The sequence below is a fragment of the Monopterus albus genome, unplaced genomic scaffold (genome assembly GCF_001952655.1).
Source record: "Monopterus albus unplaced genomic scaffold, M_albus_1.0 scaffold21.1, whole genome shotgun sequence".
In the NCBI taxonomy this organism is placed as follows: domain Eukaryota; kingdom Metazoa; phylum Chordata; class Actinopteri; order Synbranchiformes; family Synbranchidae; genus Monopterus; species Monopterus albus.
In genome coordinates, this window is record NW_018127901.1 from 2,631,758 (window position 1) to 2,650,609 (window position 18,852).

At 39.5% G+C, this 18,852-nt stretch overlaps 1 protein-coding gene across 2 annotated transcripts; it reads right to left on the bottom strand.

Moving 5' to 3' along the window:
* Nucleotides 1–1,666: 1,666 nt before the first annotated feature.
* Nucleotides 1,667–8,248, bottom strand: lman2 (lectin, mannose-binding 2). 2 transcript variants are annotated; one of them, XM_020594040.1, is made up of 8 exons: nt 7,876–8,248; nt 6,300–6,406; nt 5,288–5,405; nt 4,673–4,752; nt 3,761–3,922; nt 2,908–3,022; nt 2,478–2,597; nt 1,667–2,199 (listed from the first exon to the last, which is right to left on the bottom strand). In XM_020594040.1, the coding sequence occupies exons 1-8, from the start codon at nt 8,009–8,011 to the stop codon at nt 2,039–2,041; spliced, it is 999 nt and encodes a 332-aa protein (XP_020449696.1). In that variant the 5' UTR covers nt 8,012–8,248; the 3' UTR covers nt 1,667–2,038. The 2 variants fall into 2 exon arrangements, with proteins under 2 accessions (XP_020449696.1, XP_020449695.1); XM_020594039.1 differs by lacking the exon at nt 4,673–4,752 and adding an exon at nt 4,805–4,887 and having other exon boundaries at nt 7,876–8,244.
* Between the last annotated feature and the right edge of the window lie 10,604 nt (nt 8,249–18,852).

Here is an 18,852-nt window from a genome sequence, read left to right on the forward strand (position 1 = left end):
TTTCAGTGCGTCACCAAATCCAGAATTTTACTTTTAGCATTTTTGTTAATTGCTGTTTAACAATGTAAGGACAGAACCAAAAAGATAACAGACATAACAACGAAAGAAATTAAAGAGAGGATTTCCAAATGAAAAACGTGCCTTTGAACAATCATCCACAGACTTCAAGGTTGAACAGCTCTGAGAAGCCTTATAATTAATACTGTTGGCATTCTTTAATCATGCTGGTTAAGCATTAATGACTCTAAGATTCATTAAACTGAAGAACTCAATTTAAAGACCAGGTTTAAGTCACGATTTATAAAGAACCTGCAGGGAAATTAAAGAAAGAAGCAGAAAATATTTCCTCTTAAAGGACTGAAGTTGTTCTGTTTTTTTAAGGTCCATCCATTTGTGCACTGCTTTATTCTGCTGGACTGAACCATGTAGTAAGAGCTTCACATTCATACAGGCCACACTTCAGATGCCGTTTGTGTCAGTAACGTCAATAATCCGTCAGAATGATTTAAGTGGCAGTCTTAACATTTTCAGATCAATCCTGATCTGTTACTCTAGTTTTAACCTCTTTATCGCTGAAAATAATTCTGCCAGTTTGTAGCTTTACATTTTGATTATGTGATGACGTTCCTTTGTTCAATTAAACACAAAATGGAGTGTAAGGGGTTTAACAGAGGTGGTAACAATAAGTCCCTTAATCAATCCACAGAAATATAATTTGCAAGTACTTCTGTCATGAATTTATCTTTAAATTGCCAAAATGTTTTCTGGTTCCTGAACCAAGTGATCAATCAGGAACCTACAGTGGGTACGGAAAGTATTCAGACCCCCTTACATTTTTCACTCTTTGTTATATTGCAGCCATATGCTAAAATCATTTAAGTTCATTTTTTTCCTCATTAATGTACACACAGCACCCCATATTGACAGAAAAACACAGAATGTTTGACATTTTTGCAGATTTATTAAAAAAGAAAAACTGAAATATCACATGGTCATAAGTATTCAGACCCTTTGCTCAGTATTTAGTAGAAGCACCCTTTGGAGCTAATACAGCCATGAGTCTTTTTAGGAATGATGCAACAAGTTTTTCACACCTGCATTTGGGGATCCTCTGCCATTCCTCCTTGCAGATCCTCTCCAGTTCTGTCAGGTTGGATGGTAAACGTGGGTGGACAGCCATTTTCAGGTCTCTCCAGCAAAAAAAAAAAAAAAAAAAAAAAAAATTCAAGGACAGGACACTGTAGTAGATGGGTGATCTCTGCTGCTTGGCAATGTCAAATACAAGAAAAACACTCAGATCACCAGGTACTCGGTGCTGTTGTGTACATACAGCGGCCTCTGAATGCCTTTGGTATAAATGATCCTCCTAAAACACCACTGCATTTCGTTTGTCGAATCCATGTGGAGAGCATCCTGTAAAACAATTTCAACTAAATCTAAATCATATTAAAATTTCTAAAAATGAACAACATTACATTTTCTAAATATTAGACTGAGTGACAGTGAAAAGTGAAGCTACAATCTGCACGGCTTCCACAGGTTAGAACACAGACAAGTTCTCTCAACTTTGACATGTTTCCCGCAGTTGCCGCCATAACTTCATGGTGTTTTTAGTATCCTGATAGTATTTTGTGTTTTAGTAGAGCATCACTCAGTCAGCTACAGATTCTCACCTAAAGTTTTTAATGATTTGTGTGTGTACCTTTTGTCTTCCAAAACTCAGGTAAAACAGTCTGAGGCACCTGTTTAACACAATCTTCAGAGTTCAAAGTTTGTAAGTGACAGTAAGCCCGTTATAAGACTGCAATGACCGAACACAAAGACAAAACGGCATTTATCATGGTCGCTCATGATGGTCGCTACTTGTTCTGCACCTTCTTACCAACAAGTTATCACAATTCACTCTCAACAAATGCAGTGCTTCAAAGATATAAACATTTGTACAATCTTCAGAAAAAATCACATTGAATGTGCTCCACCTGTCTGGAAACAGTTCAATCCACAACAAACACCTCTCGGATAAGGTTCTTCTCTCTCCTCAGTAAAACCTTTTGTTCCTTTCCTGTCTCTTCTGGAAAACTACAGCTCCCACCACAGCGCACACTACAATTCCCAGCAGGGCACACAGCAGAAGCAGGAAGACCTTCCAGCCTGTGAGGGGTGTGCCACGGAAGTTTCCAGTAGGATCATCAATGTTGTCTGTGAAGGAAGAAGATCCACAGTCACTTTCATGTTCATTTCAAATTTGCTGCAGGTTTAATTTGTAGGATGATTTTTATAAAGGTTTATCTATTTTTTGTAATGGAAACTTGCTTATGGAGTGTAATAAATTATTCAGCACACTCAGGATAAAACTGATATCCTTTAAGAAAACTTGTACTCAAAAATAATTTACAGTCATGTTTCACACCTATAGGAGTGAGTATGAAGTCATGGATGAGATATTTTGGGTGGCTTATCCCTTTAATCTGCAGTACCTTTAGGAGACTTGAGGAAGCTGACGCTGGGCTCGATCTTGGTCCAGTCCAGGTTCTCCTCCTCAGGGGTGTGCTCGACCATCAGCTGGTAGAGCTTCATCGAGATGATGTCATGGTTATCTGGGACATTATAAAGAAGTTAAAACTGTCAATCAGCACTCGGGGGTAATGCAGATCATCACACACAGCTATAGCATCCAGTGTCTGGAGAGAAGACACATGGAAAATACAGATGCACTATTTTATCACATTCAAAACGCTGAATGGAATTTATCAATTATGTCAGAATGCTGGAGAGAATCTGATGAAAACCCTACCTCTGCTAGTCATAAATTTTGGTTGTGTATAGTATTAAAAGACATAATACAAACATTTCAGAAGTGGATATCATGACTTCTTTATTTTTGTAGGTGACCCAGCTCCGACGTACCAGACAGATCTCCTGTGGCTGCTGAGGCACCAAAGAAATATCCAGTAGGAAGACGAACGCCTCCGATATCAATGCACTCCCTCCATTCGTTCTTGTCATCCACATCAACCATCACCTGCAGAACACAGACTGGATGCAGTGATGCAGCATGTGACGTTCCACACAAAGTTAAAAAGCCATTTAAAAATCAGGAAGCAAGGCTATGAGAATTATTTGTGATAAAGAAAAAAATGCAGACAATAATGGGATTAAGGAAAAAACTGGGTGAAAAGTGAAAAGCTGTAAATGTTACAAGTACATAAATGGTGGTTTTATTATCATCAGGCTGTATTTTACTACACTAAATAATGATAATCATTTTTATTGGCCCAGTATGTTACACACACAAGGAATCTGTCTCCGGTACAAAACCGAGGCTGCCATCTGCAACGCCAGCTCACACACAGACACACCGATGACGGTGCTGTCCCTGCAGGGAGCTGCTCTGGCCATCGGGGGCAACTTGGAGTTCAGTATCTTGCCCAAGAACACTTCGACACGTGGACTGGAGAGAACGGGAATCAAACCGCCAACCGCTCAACCTCCTGAGCCACAGCCATTCAATGTGTGGGTTATAGAGCCTTGATTTTGTTTTTGTTTAGTTTTTAATCTTGTGAAGTACTTTGGTCAACATTCTGCTGTTTTTAAAGCGCTACACAAACTTTATTGGATTAATTTTTCCTCTACTGTGATCCTCAAAACACTGAGGTGGAAATGTTGAATGGCTCAGAGTGCAGTTCTTCTACTAACTGTGCTGAAATAAGAGAAGCTGTGTAGCTGCTCTGAGGAAATTCAAAGGCATTTCTGTACATACAGTGAGTCTTCCTTTGGAGTAGCGGATGGCGAGGTAGGTGTCATGGTCTGTGTTCCTGATCTCAGCCGAGCAGCCTCCCAGCTCTGACGATCGGCCGTCTTTGCCATGGTCATAGCTCACCGAGCCGTTGTTCACCGTGGCCGAAATATACGGGAAGGAACGCTGGCAACAGAAAGGAAAGTCTCAACACATCGGTCCTTAGAACAGCAGTTATACCCCTATTCTTAAATAAAGGGAATGGAAAAATAAATATGCAATACAAAATAAAATATAACAAGCCCACATGAAACTTTTCAGACCATATCACCCCATGTTTACATATGCATGAAGACTGCCTTCACACTGCAGGGGTTTTTAGGATCAACTCCTCATGCAGTCTGAATTAACTAACCAAACAAAACTACATACGTCTTGTGATTAATACAGATTCTTACAGTTTCCCATCCTACTGACAGCTACAAACACTGACAAACACTCATTTAAGTTTTCACAAGTCAAGTAGATGCCTCCAATCTGTTGAAGCACCATGTGACAATGTCTGATGTACGAGCTTTTTGTTGTTCACAGATTAAAAAGCAGGTTTGAATCGAATGAGGAATAAAAATGAAGTCAATTGGGGACCTGCAGTGTGAATGTAGTATGAGTCACAAGACAAGCTCTGGTGAAAGAAAAACAAAAAAGATCCATTACGACATTTTACAAAGCGAAGACGTGTGGCTGCTGCCAGACAGAGAACCACCACACTCAATAAGTTGTGTGATTCAATTAGCCTTTTGCTGTAGAAACAAATAAGTCTGTGGGGTTTTCAGTGTCAACATGCTTTAGGTTTTGACAACATACCAATTTAAACTGAAGACAGACAAAAATAAATTTAGACAGCATGCGAATGAGTAAAACCTGAGCACCACTCACGTCCGTCGCATCATCGTTAGAGTAAGTATCTATAAAAACGGCCAGCCCGTGGAAGACAGCATTGTCGGAAAACACAGGTCCTGCAAAGAAACAAGCCGGTCAATCACCTCAAGCCACACACTGCAAACTTACATCCATTCCATGGAGGTCATTGCGGAAGGTATCCAAAAAAATTGCCAGGCCAAGAAACTGATCTTGGTTTCCAAACACAGGGCCTAGGATGGAGGCAGAGATGAGGTGACACATGAGCAGACAACTCGAGACACTTTCCTGTGGACAGCACTGATGGCAGCAGGCAGATGATAAGACACAAAAATCTGGACATGAAAAACACTTTCTGATGGAGTGAGCAGGATGAGTGTGACAGTTTTCAAAGCAATTCCGAGAAGAGCATGGCAGCATGACTAGGACACGTAAGGTCAGGTGTCCCATGCCAGGATATAGTATCTTAAAACTGCAGTCGTCTACTTTGTGTTTCATAATGTAGTTGTTTTTAGTAAGGAAAATGTGATAGCACATGTAGCACATTATAACTGAGCTGTGCAATGATCACCAGTATGAATTTCAACAAGGGAAAAACACACCAGTAGGACACCTCTAAAGTGCCAGCGTTACCTGGATGCAGTCTGTCCTTTGTGTACCAGATTGCGATGCCATCACCATGGAGATTCTTCTTTCCTGACCCATGAACCTTGAACTGCACATGCATCTCCCAGTCCTTCAGGAAACAAGGCTGCACCACAGAAACCAAAACAGGATTTACTTTGTACAGCAGCTTCATAAACGTAGATTTTAAGGGTATTAGAGAAACCATAAATGGCAAAAAAAAGAATCACAGTCCATGGTAGGACTTTATTCCTTACAACTGATCATTTAAAGCAGGGGTTTTCAACTAATTGTCACCCAGAGACCACCATTCTCACAAAGAAATAACCAAAGGACCACTGTTGTGGGGTGGCCACAGCAGGTGGGAACTATTTTAATCCTGAAAAGTATCTGTGCTTTTCTAAATTTTATATATTTGAATGAATCTGGCTATTCACAAACAATAGGAAATACATTTAAAGTAGTTTAAAATAAAATTTAAAAAAATCCTGCTGTGAAACCACATTATTGATGATCAGGGACCACCTGCATTGCCTTTGTGGACCACCGGGGGCTGTGCACCACTGGTTGAAAACCCATTGTAAGTGGTTTAATTGGTGATCATTTTGCGTAACACATACAAAAATCTTCACAGGGTATTTTTACTACAAACACAATGACAACCCATCCAGCAGCACCAGACTGCTACAATTAAAACAATGTATTTTTTTATTTACTAGTCATAAAACCTTGGTGGATCATAAAACTCAAACAAAGGTCTCAGAAGTTACTGGAGTTAATTGTCTCTTAAATGCACCATTACAAGCAATAAAATGGCACCATTCGCTCTACAGCAGGGCTGCTGTGCTGGACACAGAATTACATTATGTTACAGATGAAACGGGTTAAGGAGAGCTGCACTGTGAGGGTGCACCTTTAAATTAACCTGATGGAAAAACCCAAAGCCACTGTTGCATGGGCCAAATGACTAAATGTCCAAGTCAGACTGGAGATCTGAGTTTTGTTTGTGGTCTTTCCTCACCACAATATTCCAGATGGATCCCTGCTTGCTTCTCTCATCTGGAGTGAGCCGGACATATGAGCTCGTCACCAACGTGCTTCCTGAGAAGTCCCACTGACTGCCAACAGCTGCGAGACAGAAGAAAGGACGAGTTGTTTTTCATAAATGTATGTCCTCAAGTTACTGCACAGGCACAACTTGCTTTTGGCTGATCTTTTACTGTTAGTGTTTTACTGTCATGACTGTGGCAGGTGGCCACTTGAACAATCCATCTTTATGTAGCATGTGTTGTCCTTTCCATATAAACACTATAACACCAAAGTGCTTTCAAACATCTGAATGAACATGATAGTTACATTTTCTGAAGTTCATTTCCCAACGTGGTCTATCAAGAAGCTCTGGAGTAACATTTCAACCTTCAGAATTAAAATATATAAGCAGGGATGTACTACAGAGCAGAAAATCTAAGAAGTTTAACTGAATCATAATCCTCAGCCTTAGGCCTTTATCATGTACAAATATCCACAGTGCATCTTTATATAAAAAAAAATCAAACAGGCAACAGTTTTAACACTGATTCTTGTTTAATATCTTGGTTGACTGACTTTTTAACAAACCAGTCTCAAAAAGTGAGAGTTAATGAAGTTGTATTTGATGTCCTTTTATCCTCCACTGGCTCCCCCTAAGGGGTGTGCTCTTTCACTGCTTTTATTTGTTTTATACACTAATGAGTATCAGAGCCTTTAAAAGGGTAGACATATAATTAGGTTTGCAGATGATTTTGTGACTGTTTGTACTCAACGAAGATGATCTTGACCATGGCCAAGTGGTAGATTATTTTAATGTTTGGTGTAAATGCTCTTTTTTGAACATAAATGTGTCAAAAGCAAAGGAAATTATTATAGTTTTCTGAAGGAAGCCTTTACCTGCCCCCCTGCACCTGCATGGTCAGGTTGTGGAGGTACTGTGTCCTTTACCTTTACCTTTACCTGTACTTGAAAAGCACACGCCCTAAGCAAACACTTCTGTATCCTGGATGCGTGTTTTAAAACACTGCAAAACCGCGTTTCAAGATCTTTCTAACAATGTCAACAACAAAATGGCATTATATATTATATTATGTCTGGACAAGTAGAACAAACACTAACATTTGCAAAGCACAGACACATGGTTTGCAAAGTAGTTACCAAATCCTCATATTAGAGAAGCTGAAAAGCAAATCATAAAATTCACATTTCAGCCGAGCAAAGTTTATTTTCTACGTTAATGCCTCATGCAAAGAATAATGAAGGTATGTAGTTGTTCTGTGTCTGAATACCTTTAACATTCTGAGCCACGAGTGTTTCTATATTTTTAGCGAGATACTAGTCACTCGTCTAACTTTCTCATGCTACACAGTCCTGACTGCTTACGTTACATGTTTTGACCCGTATTTGAAAGCTACTAATACATTTGTATGAGTGACTTATAAGACGACAGTCTATTCGCTTAATTTGTCAAATGTGGCAAACCTCACTTTAAAAAAACTTTTAAAACGTAGCACGAAGTGGAACAATGGACATACACGTTAGCTAGCGAGCTAACTGTGCTATCTTACCTTGATATGGTTTCATTAACGAGTGCTCTCTCTTCAGATGTTCTGCGTTTCCGTCCGTTATATCACAACACACCAGACACATCTTAAATATCAAAAAGACCAGTGTAGTGCTCAGAAATGCTTTAAAGTTTCCCATTGTGATTAAACAGCCTGCGAGAAAAACTCTCTAAACAAATTTACTGTTCGAAACTCCATAAATCGATCCGGTCCCTTCTCTATTGTCCTCCGGAAAGAACCCACATGACTGATATTTATTAAAGACCTTTCTATATAAGTATTTTTTCCTCTATGTATTTCTAAAATAATGCTCGTATAAAGACCAACATTTTAGCGGCACCAAAACGCTAACTTGCTCTATATGTTTTAATTGCGACGAGATAGAGAAAACATTCAACTTTGCGTGTTTCCACACGAAAGATTTTTGTAGACGGCATATTTTTGTTCCAGCCATTCAGAGACAAGCACATCGCAAATTAAACCAATCAGGGAGGAGTTGCTTTTCACTCTTTTTCCGCTAAATGGCGTCAGAAGGCAAAAAATAAAAACGCAAGAACTGTGGTCTGTGTAGTTTTCTAAGGTTCAGTAACGATACAGTGTATGAAGTGTATGAACTGTTACTCTCATACATATGAACTGCTAGATTCAGAAAATAGTTTCTGTTCCAGATAAAATGATCAAACGTGTGTTGCAGGAGGATCTTTCAATAGATGATGACACGTGATGTTGAACAGTAAAATGAATTTTATGCTAATAGCCTATCCACAATTCTCTAAATCTACTATTTTAAATACAATTTATACAATATCAAAGTCACAAATTAGCGTAGGCTCTATCACATATCTAATCCCAATATGCAGTAAAACAATTTGTGGTTTACCTCTAAGTGCTTAGTTTTCTCCTCAAGACATCAGGTTACATTTACTGGTCATTTTAAATTGGCTACAGGTGTGAAAAGTTGTGGTTTTGTACTGTGTGTACAAATGTGTTACCTGGTCATAAACTGTCAACCTGTTCCCCACCTATTGTCCAGTAGTAGCTAAAAGAGGCTTCAGTCCCTCATAGCCCTGCAAAGACTAAGGTAACAGAACTGATTTTATGCCCAGTGGTGTCAGCACAGAATTTTCCTGCACTATCTGCTGTGCATCTTAGCTGACAAGCTTCTGTATAGATAAAGATTAGTTTATCTGTAGACTAAAACTGTAACCCACATGAGCCAGGACAATAAAATATTAATATTTATGAATTACCATTTAATTTACTGCAGATGTAAACCAGTGGTTCTTATTTCTGTCTTTTGGAGAAACCAACAGTTCAGTCAGTTGTCATACTGCCTGCATCTCCTTCTCTCATTTCAAGGATGACAAATCAAACTACTCACTAATGTGTGTTAAGTTGACAGTAGAATACTCAATTTACTGAGCACACCTGGTATGTTTTTTGCAGTGCCAGTGAACACAGTGACGCATATATTTATACATGTCTCCTGTTGTCCTATTTAAAATGCACATTCTTTTTCTTGTTTTCTTTTCTTGTGGAAGCACATTGAGAGCCACTGTACTGTATGCTCAACATAGCTGGCCAATAAAGCTGATTCTGATTCTGATACACACAGGTATACACAAAATAAGGGCACCCGTAATCACATAGAGCTACACACCAGCAGAAAGACAAGCAGGTATTCAAAATAAATCAGCACAAAAACACACAAGGGTTAACAGAGAAGCCTGCAGTCCAAATACATGCAGCTGCTATAACAAGACACACACACACACACACACACACACACACACACACACACAGACGTAATGTGAATGTGCAGCAAAGGCAAACGCACTAATTTAAAAGACGAAAAAGGTAACAAAAATATATAAATCCACACATTTAAATCTGTGGTTTATGTCCAGTTGTAGTATGTCTGTCTATGTCTGCCTTAGTCACTTGTTTCTAGAAAATGTCATAATGTGGAATGAGACTAAACTTAATTAAGCAAGCAGTCCAACGTTCGATTTTTTTTTATCTGCCTCTCTCATTACCTCAATTATGCAATAAATGTCATTTCTGTTCCACTGCCAGCTCTGTGACTCACCAGTCTACAGGAAAAGCATTAAAATGGGCATTTAATAGTGCACTCTCCTGATTTTACTGGGAGGAAGCAGGTGAGGAGAGCAGATATTGTGCTATCTGGGGATGTGAGATTTTACAGACAGGTTACATTTGAGTGTTCCAGTGAAATTGTAAGCTTTTAAAACACTCTAATTCCATGTGCATTTCAGTGTTACGCAACACCAGCACACATGAGATGAACATTGCCCACAGAAGATGCTGCTGTATGCTGACATCCTTAAGTAAAAACACATGATTAATGTTATGGAACAGTCATGTTTAGGCACAATATAACTTTAGAGAAAGATCATGGTTTAGATTCAAATACATATTTTGTTAAGGATAGAAGACTTTTCTCGATTACCCCATTTGGGACTAAATGGTATAAAAAAATGGTTCGATAGAAGACTTTTATCGCATGGGTGGATCTGAGGGGTGGCCAGGGGTGGCAGCGGCCACTCCCAGAATTTAATTGGCCACCCCTGGTGTCACCCTTCGCAGGCAAAATATGATGCTTGTCAGTATTAATGAATGAAACATTCTTTAAAAACTGTGACAAATAGTTGCCTTAAATGAAACTAACACGTTTCTGGTGTTTTATGATTGATATTGGCCAAATTTGTTTCATTTTATATCACGCATGCAATGCGATATTTGTATTCATGCCTTTGTTTGTGTTGGTGTGGAGTACTTGGCATGATTTGTACCTGCTGCATATTTTAAATTACCTTAGTAAATGCCAGGAACCCATCAATCTGGCATGCTGCCTTTCACATCTGATCTAAAGGCATATATGCTGTTATGCATCACCATGCCACTGCTTATGTAATGGCAGGTGCCTTTTCACATTGTCATGCCACTTCTGATCTACAGTCATATAGAGCATTTTACATGGTGTGCCTGTTATTTTCTATTTATAATTTATTTGCAGGTACATTTATAAACATTTGTTTCTAAAATAATGCAATAAAATATATTGTAATCACTGCCTTTACCATATGGTATTGTATCAAAAGTGATCCTATGTTTGAAACAGATTACAGTCTGTGAGATAAAGAAAGTTAGAAAGTACTGTGTGTCTCATTTTTGTACAAGATAAACATTTGATTCTTAGTAATGTATGATTTTTTATTTCATAGTACAAGATGTACTAACCAGCAGCAGGGAAGCTGTTTTATTGCTTCACCTTCATCTCTGATCATACTCACATCAGCTCAGAAGACCCAGTGACCCAATGGAAATCCTCTGGTGTGTGACCAGCAATAATCAAACCCCTTTTAACTTTACTTGTCAGTCTTTGCTCTTTTTTTGTCTGCAAAGCCAACAGTTTACTACTGCTACTACTTGGAAAACACATGAACTGTCAGTTTTCGGCACATTTTTTGGTCTGTGAATAATTTTTCATTTTTGCAACGAAGTAATGGAATGAAAGTGAGCAGCCACACTGAGCTGTTGATGAAGAGCTGCAGGTGAAAAATCTCCAATATGTAAAATAGGTAACAGTGTCTAAAACAGGTAACAAATTCATCATGCCACGGTGTTGTGAAGAAAACTTCTCATGCCATGTACAGCATTAAATCAGGTTGACTGTACTGCAAACAGATGGATCCTCTTCTGTTGTATTTCTGACAAAGTAGCTGCTTAGAGATTGTTTGCTGTAGTATTAAACCATATTTGCGGTTACCACAGCAACCTTCTGGCCAAATCTCCCTCGTAATGTCAAAGCTGGCAGCCTACAATTCTGTCCTGTTGTCCAGAGAGCAGCACCACTGGTTAGTCCTGTATAAGGGAACCACTTTCTGTGATTAGTTTTTTCCCCAGTGGATCAAATGATTTAAGTCACAACCTTCCAGTCACAACCTGGTATCTGTATCCCCGAGGTCACTGTCGTCACTGTGGGTCACTGTGAAATGACCCAAACATGTTGTTCGGGTTCCTCATCTGATTTGGACCATTGTACATCTGATGGGCAGATTGGTCCTTTCTAATGTGGATCAGATGGAGCCAGATGGCGTTGTGGTTCAGTGGATATGGGTGCTGCAACATGCCCTTGCACAGAGTGCTCAGCCAGCAAGAGACAGGACAAACAGCAGACCCTAGAAAGCAGATAAAACATTTATTATCAGCTCTGTGTGTACACATCTATAAGTCAGTCACTTCACTTAATCTGGGGCTTTACAGTCCATAATAATCAAAGAAAACAAAGTGAAAGACAAAAGACAGAGACTAACAAAACAGGGGAAACATGAAAACAGAGCATACTCATCAATTGTATGTGCACCTTTAGCTGTGATTTCCAATAACAAATCTGCCCCTAACCTTAGCAGTTTTGTGTATCACCAGCACCACCCTCCTGCTGGTGCCATCATTAATCTGATGGCAGTTATGCATGCTCGTCTCATGTCTGGATAAGCACTGTAGTCACTTTTCTGTAAAAATCCCAGGGCCAGTGATTCTAGGTCAAACCTAGAGCCATGCATCACTTTCAACATGATAGTTGAGCACAAGGTGAAACATGCAGAGAGAAATGCACATCTTCTAAGGCCGCTGTAGTAAATGTAGTATCCCTGTCATAATGACACAGGAACAAAATCAGGTTGTAAACAAAGAAGGGTAACGATTTCTACTCATATCAGATCAGAAAAAAACTATTTTTCCCTTGAACTGTAATTAGAGCAAAAAGGTAATTTGTTATTCAGTGCTTGTGCATGTTGGACTTTATGAAAGAGCAGAATTTACTCTCTAGTCATTTAAATAATGAAAATGACGTGCAAAATGCATCAGTGAATTAACTGTGAGAAGCGAGTGTCCCTCAGGCTCATGATGATCAATAATTAAGGAGTGATTCACTGGTAAAATAAGCCCGGGGAAGGACAAAAAAAGGTTTTCCTCCTCATTATTATACATTCTCTGCTATCACACAGCTTCTTCCATGAATCTTGTCATGTGTGCATAAATTCATGAGGAACATTAAAGAGCCCATGGTGCTTTTCCTTGTTTTTTCACTTATCTACAATGTTATGACGGTGAATTATCATCTTAAAAGTGACCTAAAGCTCAAAAAATGAGGTGCATGTATGTTCTAGTACTTCTATGCAGAAGCAACTCAGCTTATGCAGGTCTCAAACTCTAGCTTGTGAAATGTTGTAAGGCCAGAGAAATTACTATGTCTGCATTAAGTCTGCTTGTATTCATGATCTTATTCTTTTGGTCACTACCCACAGTTCGTGGCCATTGGTGAGGTTATCTAATGTTATTCTGGTTTTATAATGCTTACCATTTTTAATGTTAATGTTTTACTTTGCCTGTGTAAAACACTTTTAATTGCCTCTGTGTCTGAAATGTGTGACATAAATAAGACTGCCTTGCATTGCCTTGCAAAGCCCAGTGAGAAAAGCTGAAGAGTACAAAAAGCTGTGTATCCAGAGAGGTAACAAATGAAACAAAGTAAAAATACAAGTTTAACTCTCATGTTTCAGTTTGTTGCAAATGTTTTTTCTTCTATAAAATATGCAACTTACTATAATCGAGCAATACAGAAAAACCAACCACTGACCTTCAGCAGTACATTTGCTTTTAGCATATTCTTTCTAAATACTGTATAATACATATCTTCCACCACAGTACTTACAAACACATATTTGATTATTAAGCAAATGTTACCACAAGCCACATTAAAGCTATTTTTAAAAAATAGCTTTCAGTGGCTCCTGAATCCTAAATTTGAAAGTAGAAAGAAAAAATGAATGGATGACACATCGTCCAAAGGTGACATTGGGCTGAAGGGACAAGCTGGCAACATTATAATGGAGCCAGAGAAGGTCAGTGTGTGTTAGACATGAGTGATGTGTTTGATGTGGTATGTTGTGCTCTCTCCTCTCGCCATGAACTTGCTTTTTATCACAGCAAATCCAATGTGTGCTATGTACTTATTTTACTATCATCGGTCTGTGTGGGAAGCAACTCCCTGGGCCATGAGAACAGAACAAGACAGAGATTACATACGTACAGTGTGCATATTAGTCCACAAAGACTCTTTCGTGAAAGCTATGGTTCTTTTCAGGAATGAACAAAGAAGTGTATAAAAAGCCTGAACTGATGTGCGTGGCTGGAGTTATATGAGTAGCTCGGACAGTGTATACATGTATAATCTTCCCTTTAGGTTTTGAAAAGCTGTGACTACAGCCTAAATGGTATGTGAGAAGAACAAAAAAATAGAAAAGAAGTTTTTGAAAAATCAAAACAAGTCTCCATGTTACACAAATCACTGCTAATCACACACGTGTACTCAAGCGGTTTAAATACCTGTGGTTGTTCATAAAAATACACCACAGCTGATGTCCAGACATTTCAGACTCTCATCTACTCACTGTATGGGTTTAATCTTCCATTCACATTCATATCTCTGCTTTCAAAATAGTAGAGAACCACATCGAGTACCCCCGACAGAATTTAATGGACCCACCCGATTCAAGCCCTGTAAGTACTAAACACCTTATTAATCAAGATGAAAAAGAGGAAATCTTCGTCTTAATCTCTTAATAGTCTCTCTAAGATTTTTCTACTATAAAATAAATCACCGTAAAGAAATTCTCTGAGTATCAGAAAGGTTTGCTGCATGGTCTGATTTCCCATTTGGAAATCAAACCATCTCTGATCACAATGAAAGCAATAGCTGTTAAATTAAGATGAAAGACTGGTTTCACCTGAGGTGAGCCCACTGCAGATGTACAGCCTCCAGAGTCTGAGCTGGGGATAGATATTACAGTCAAATTTAATTAAAAAACTTAACTTGGATGGTGATGTCTGGGAAATGCACTCAGCTGTGGTTGGTGTTGGCGCCACAGGGGGCCAGACAGGCGTGACCCCTCCTCCAAAACCACCATCACCCATCACCCATGGATTGTAACTAAACATATTTGTGTACAACACATATTCAGTGTTTATGGCACTGAAACCCACTTTAAAAATGGGTGCCTCTACTGCTACATGTCAAAACTCATTTTCAACTTTTCACTGACCACAAACGAGCCAAGCCTCACGACCTAAAGGCCCTGCTTGTGCATATGGCCTTTATGAAGACAATAACATGCAAGTATCGCAATGAGATGAAGTAAACAATCATGAGGAGATTCAATTACTATGACTTGTCGAATTCAGCTCTTCTAAAAGTAGGCCAGGTTTAGTGCTTTTATATCGGCTACTCTGTGTGTGTGTTTTGGAATATATTTAATTTATCAGTCTTGTGTAGTTTTACTGTGTGTGTTTTGATAAATGCTATTCAAGTCAAGGCTATTTCAGAAGTCTAGATGCCATAATGGATGCCTATGTATTTTATAGCCTGTCTTGTGCTGTTAATTGTGCCGACGTGTTCATGCTGTGTCCTGTGTTCCTTTGGATGGTTTCTGTAGTCTGTGAGACTGCGCTAGGTGACCAATAGTGTTACCTTGCGGTGTTATAGCCCGGGCAAGAGCTTGTAGTGTTTGTAGTGAAGTGGCAGCCTGTGTGCAATGCTTTCTGTCCCTGTAAACATTTTTCCTTGATTCTTCTCTCCTGAAATTTTCTCCTTCCATCTTTTCCTCAGGGTGGGATTAAGACACAAGTGAGAGAAACATAATTAAGGGAACTGGGATTCATCCATACTCTGACACGGAACTGCAGGATGGCACAGGCAAGATTTTTACCCAAATACAGTTTTAAGATGATCTCAAGATGATTCAGATTTTGAAAACAAAATCTCTTATTCTCTGTCAGCTGGCTTGTGTGTGCTCAGTGCAGTGCATGGAGCGTGTGCTCCATATATTTGTGTTTCAACCATTAGCACTGGATTCTTTCTGACCTGACAACGTGCATGAATATATGCAGTGCTGTAGGAGGTCTCTAGGGAATCCAAGCACCACAGATGACCTCAAACTTACTGCCATGGTTGTTTTTTCTTTGAAACCACCCACCTCGCTACCATCAACCAAAACATGGACAAAGGACAAGAGTGGTTAAAAAAAAGTCATTTTTTCTGACACTAAAAGAACACGATGTGTCAATAGAAGACCGCACGTTGTTTCTTTGCTAATGAAGCCATAAAGCATTTTGTCCTTTCTCCTCAAATGTATTACCACCAATTGCTTGACTGGTTAGGCTGAGGACAAGAAGAGACAGCTGCTTCACTACTCTGTGAAATCTGCCTCTTGTGTCTCAGCCCTTTCCTTATTAACTTGTGGCTTTGTTTGCCTTCACAATATAGAATCACTCATCTCGTCTCCCAGAGGACATGATAAACCCTCTAATCTTTTGAATCCTCTCTGTCTTAAGATCCATGCAGTTAAACATCGCATGAAGTCCGGCATCTGGAGTCACAGTGACAGGTCTGTGTATATACACCAAGCTAGCATGCAGTGGAACTGACAAACCTGAAATCAGTGAGCCCTCATGGCAGAATCTGCACTGGAGATTTGGTCATTTATATGTTTCTTAAAATCAATAAACAATCAGCCATGTTTGCTATCTGTCAAGTATGACTGGCTAATATTATACATAGCACCAAACATTTGCAGATGTTTCCAGTTCCATCATGACAGTTTGTATCTTAAAACACAAAGTCTAGGACTTGTTCTTGATTTGGGACTTTGTAGTCATTGTGTGAGATTTACTTCAGTGTCCTTCTGCATTGTAGCTTTTGACATTTAAATTAAACTGCGTAAATAGAGTTAATACATTTTCAGCAATGCTAGAACCGCCCTCTCCTCTCAATCTTTATTAACAACACAAGCATCAAGATAAAGCAGGAAGTATGGCGCAGATGTAATGCTGCATTAGTGTTGTGTATTGAAGCGATAGATTACACTGTGGTTGCAAGTGGTTGCCAGTCATCCCACTGGGACATACCCATAAACCCTCTGTCAATCTCTTGTAGGCAGAAAAACCTGAACAGCCCGTATCAGTGGATTTGGACAAATAGGGCATTGTTGCATGGCACTGTGATGCTGGAAAACACGTGCGTAATATGGAGAGGAGACAGTTGAGAAACCAAGAAGAAGAAGAGGAACAAAAACAATTAAAAGAAGGCAGAGGAAGTGAAAAGAGTGAAAGGGGAGAAAGGAGGATGGATGGTGTAATGAGACGACAGAAAAGAAGACAATAGATACAGTAAAGAGGAAAGAGGAAGAAGAAAGATGACAAGCTGCACAAGTAAAGACAGACGCCATCGATCAAATCGACCGTTTCACGGCAGTGAAAGTGTCAAAGCTGAAGTTCTATAGACTTGGTGAATCTTCTTGTCTTTCCTTTCTTGACTGTTATTTCCACTGTGCTGAGGAGAAAATGCCAGCTATTCATTTCTATCCTATGTCTACTTTAGTCATCACTGTGAAGAACAGCTGCTGTGTCTTCATTTCTCTCTCCATGTCTTCTAAAAGGCATCAGACTCTACCAGTGATGATGAGAGGTGGACCAGAGGTGGGGAAAACACTGGAGAACATGGTCAAGTGAGACTCACTTTGCATTTATACATTTACTCATGGAGCTGTCCCCTGAAGCCAGCTGCGGGCGAGAGGCGGGGTATACCCTGGACAGGTCGCCTGTCCATCGCAGGTGAAGCACAAACCATATTGGTTTTTCCCTGAACTGCACAGAGACGTCCAGTCTGAGTGCAGGTCATCTACCTAAACCAGTGCAACCCCATCTCCTAGAAACAACATTCATATTCTACTAAAGTGTTTTTCCAGTTGTGTTGTGGTGACAATCACAGGAGGTTCCAGCAGGTGGATGGTGGCAGAAGAACTGTGCTGTTGCTGCTTCACCAGTCACAGAGGTGCTCATGATAAAACCTGGCAACACCAGTCGATTTGTTAGAAAAATCTTCTTTATTTCACCAACGCAGGATGATTTACAGAATGCATAAAAAAGCAGAGCTGCTTAATTTCTTCCAACAAGTCAGCTGTGGCTGCCAGGCCTTGTCATTTTTTATCTGAGTGATGGATTTTATATATGACTAAGCCCTGTCTGTGGTTTAGCCAACAAAAGCACCTCGGCTAAGGTTAGGCAAAGATGGTGGCTTTGATTAAATATAATTAACACAGTGTCCTTTTGCTCTTTATTAAACCAAACCACCAACTTCCCTTGACCAAGTAGGATCCAAACATAACCATGAAATAGTTAATGCTGTTGTCAGTACAAGTGGATTTGCCAGGTCAGATACTTTGGCACAAAACCAAAATACATTCTCTGTGAATAGTTTGCTGCTATGTTCAGTGTCAACATATTTGTGACTTGCCAACATATCCTTCTTAATAAGAAACCTAATACACTTTGCCTTATGTCAAAGAAAAACAGATGGACTCTTCATCCTCCTCCTGCTCCTTTTCTTTCTTGCTCCTTCTTAGATAATAAACTTTCCCTGTCAAAATATTTGCCTAACAGGTGACTCCGACTGCATGGAGTTTTCTATTTTAGTCAGACGATGTTTCCAGCTATGTGTGTGTCTATCACATATTCAAATGTACTCCCCACATAGGCGCCCTCTCGTCCTTTCCTCTTCTGAGTAGGACAAACCTCAGCAGGGAGAAGGAGGGGTAATGAGCTGTAACAAGATTTATTTTGTGAAAAAATAAAGCAGCATGAAACTTGAACTCTTCATGATGTTTTCAAACGACAAAGAAATAGTGGGCAAAGAGAAAAGGAGCCAAGACTGCTGCTGCTGACAAACCTGGCGTGGCCTAAAGTTGCACTAGAAAATGTTTTAATATAACAGCGTCAGCCCAAATGTTAAGGTAGATGAGCAATAAAAAGCATCCACCCCCCAGTAGGGATAATGTTTGAGAAGTGTTTGACCTTGGTCTTATCCCCCAAGGACAAATCCAACCATCTTACTGAGCTTAT

Excerpts from the sequence above, each read along its gene's own strand:
- lman2 (XM_020594039.1), bottom strand. The coding sequence starts at position 8,011 with ATGGGAAACTTTAAAGCATTTCTGAGCACTACACTGGTCTTTTTGATA. Across the intron at positions 3,923-4,804 it reads ATGACCTCCATGGAATGGAT|CGTTCCTTCCCGTATATTTC; the intron begins GTAAGTTTGCAG and ends TTCTGTTGCCAG. Across the intron at positions 3,023-3,760 it reads ACTCCAAAGGAAGACTCACT|GTGATGGTTGATGTGGATGA; the intron begins GTATGTACAGAA and ends TGTGTTCTGCAG.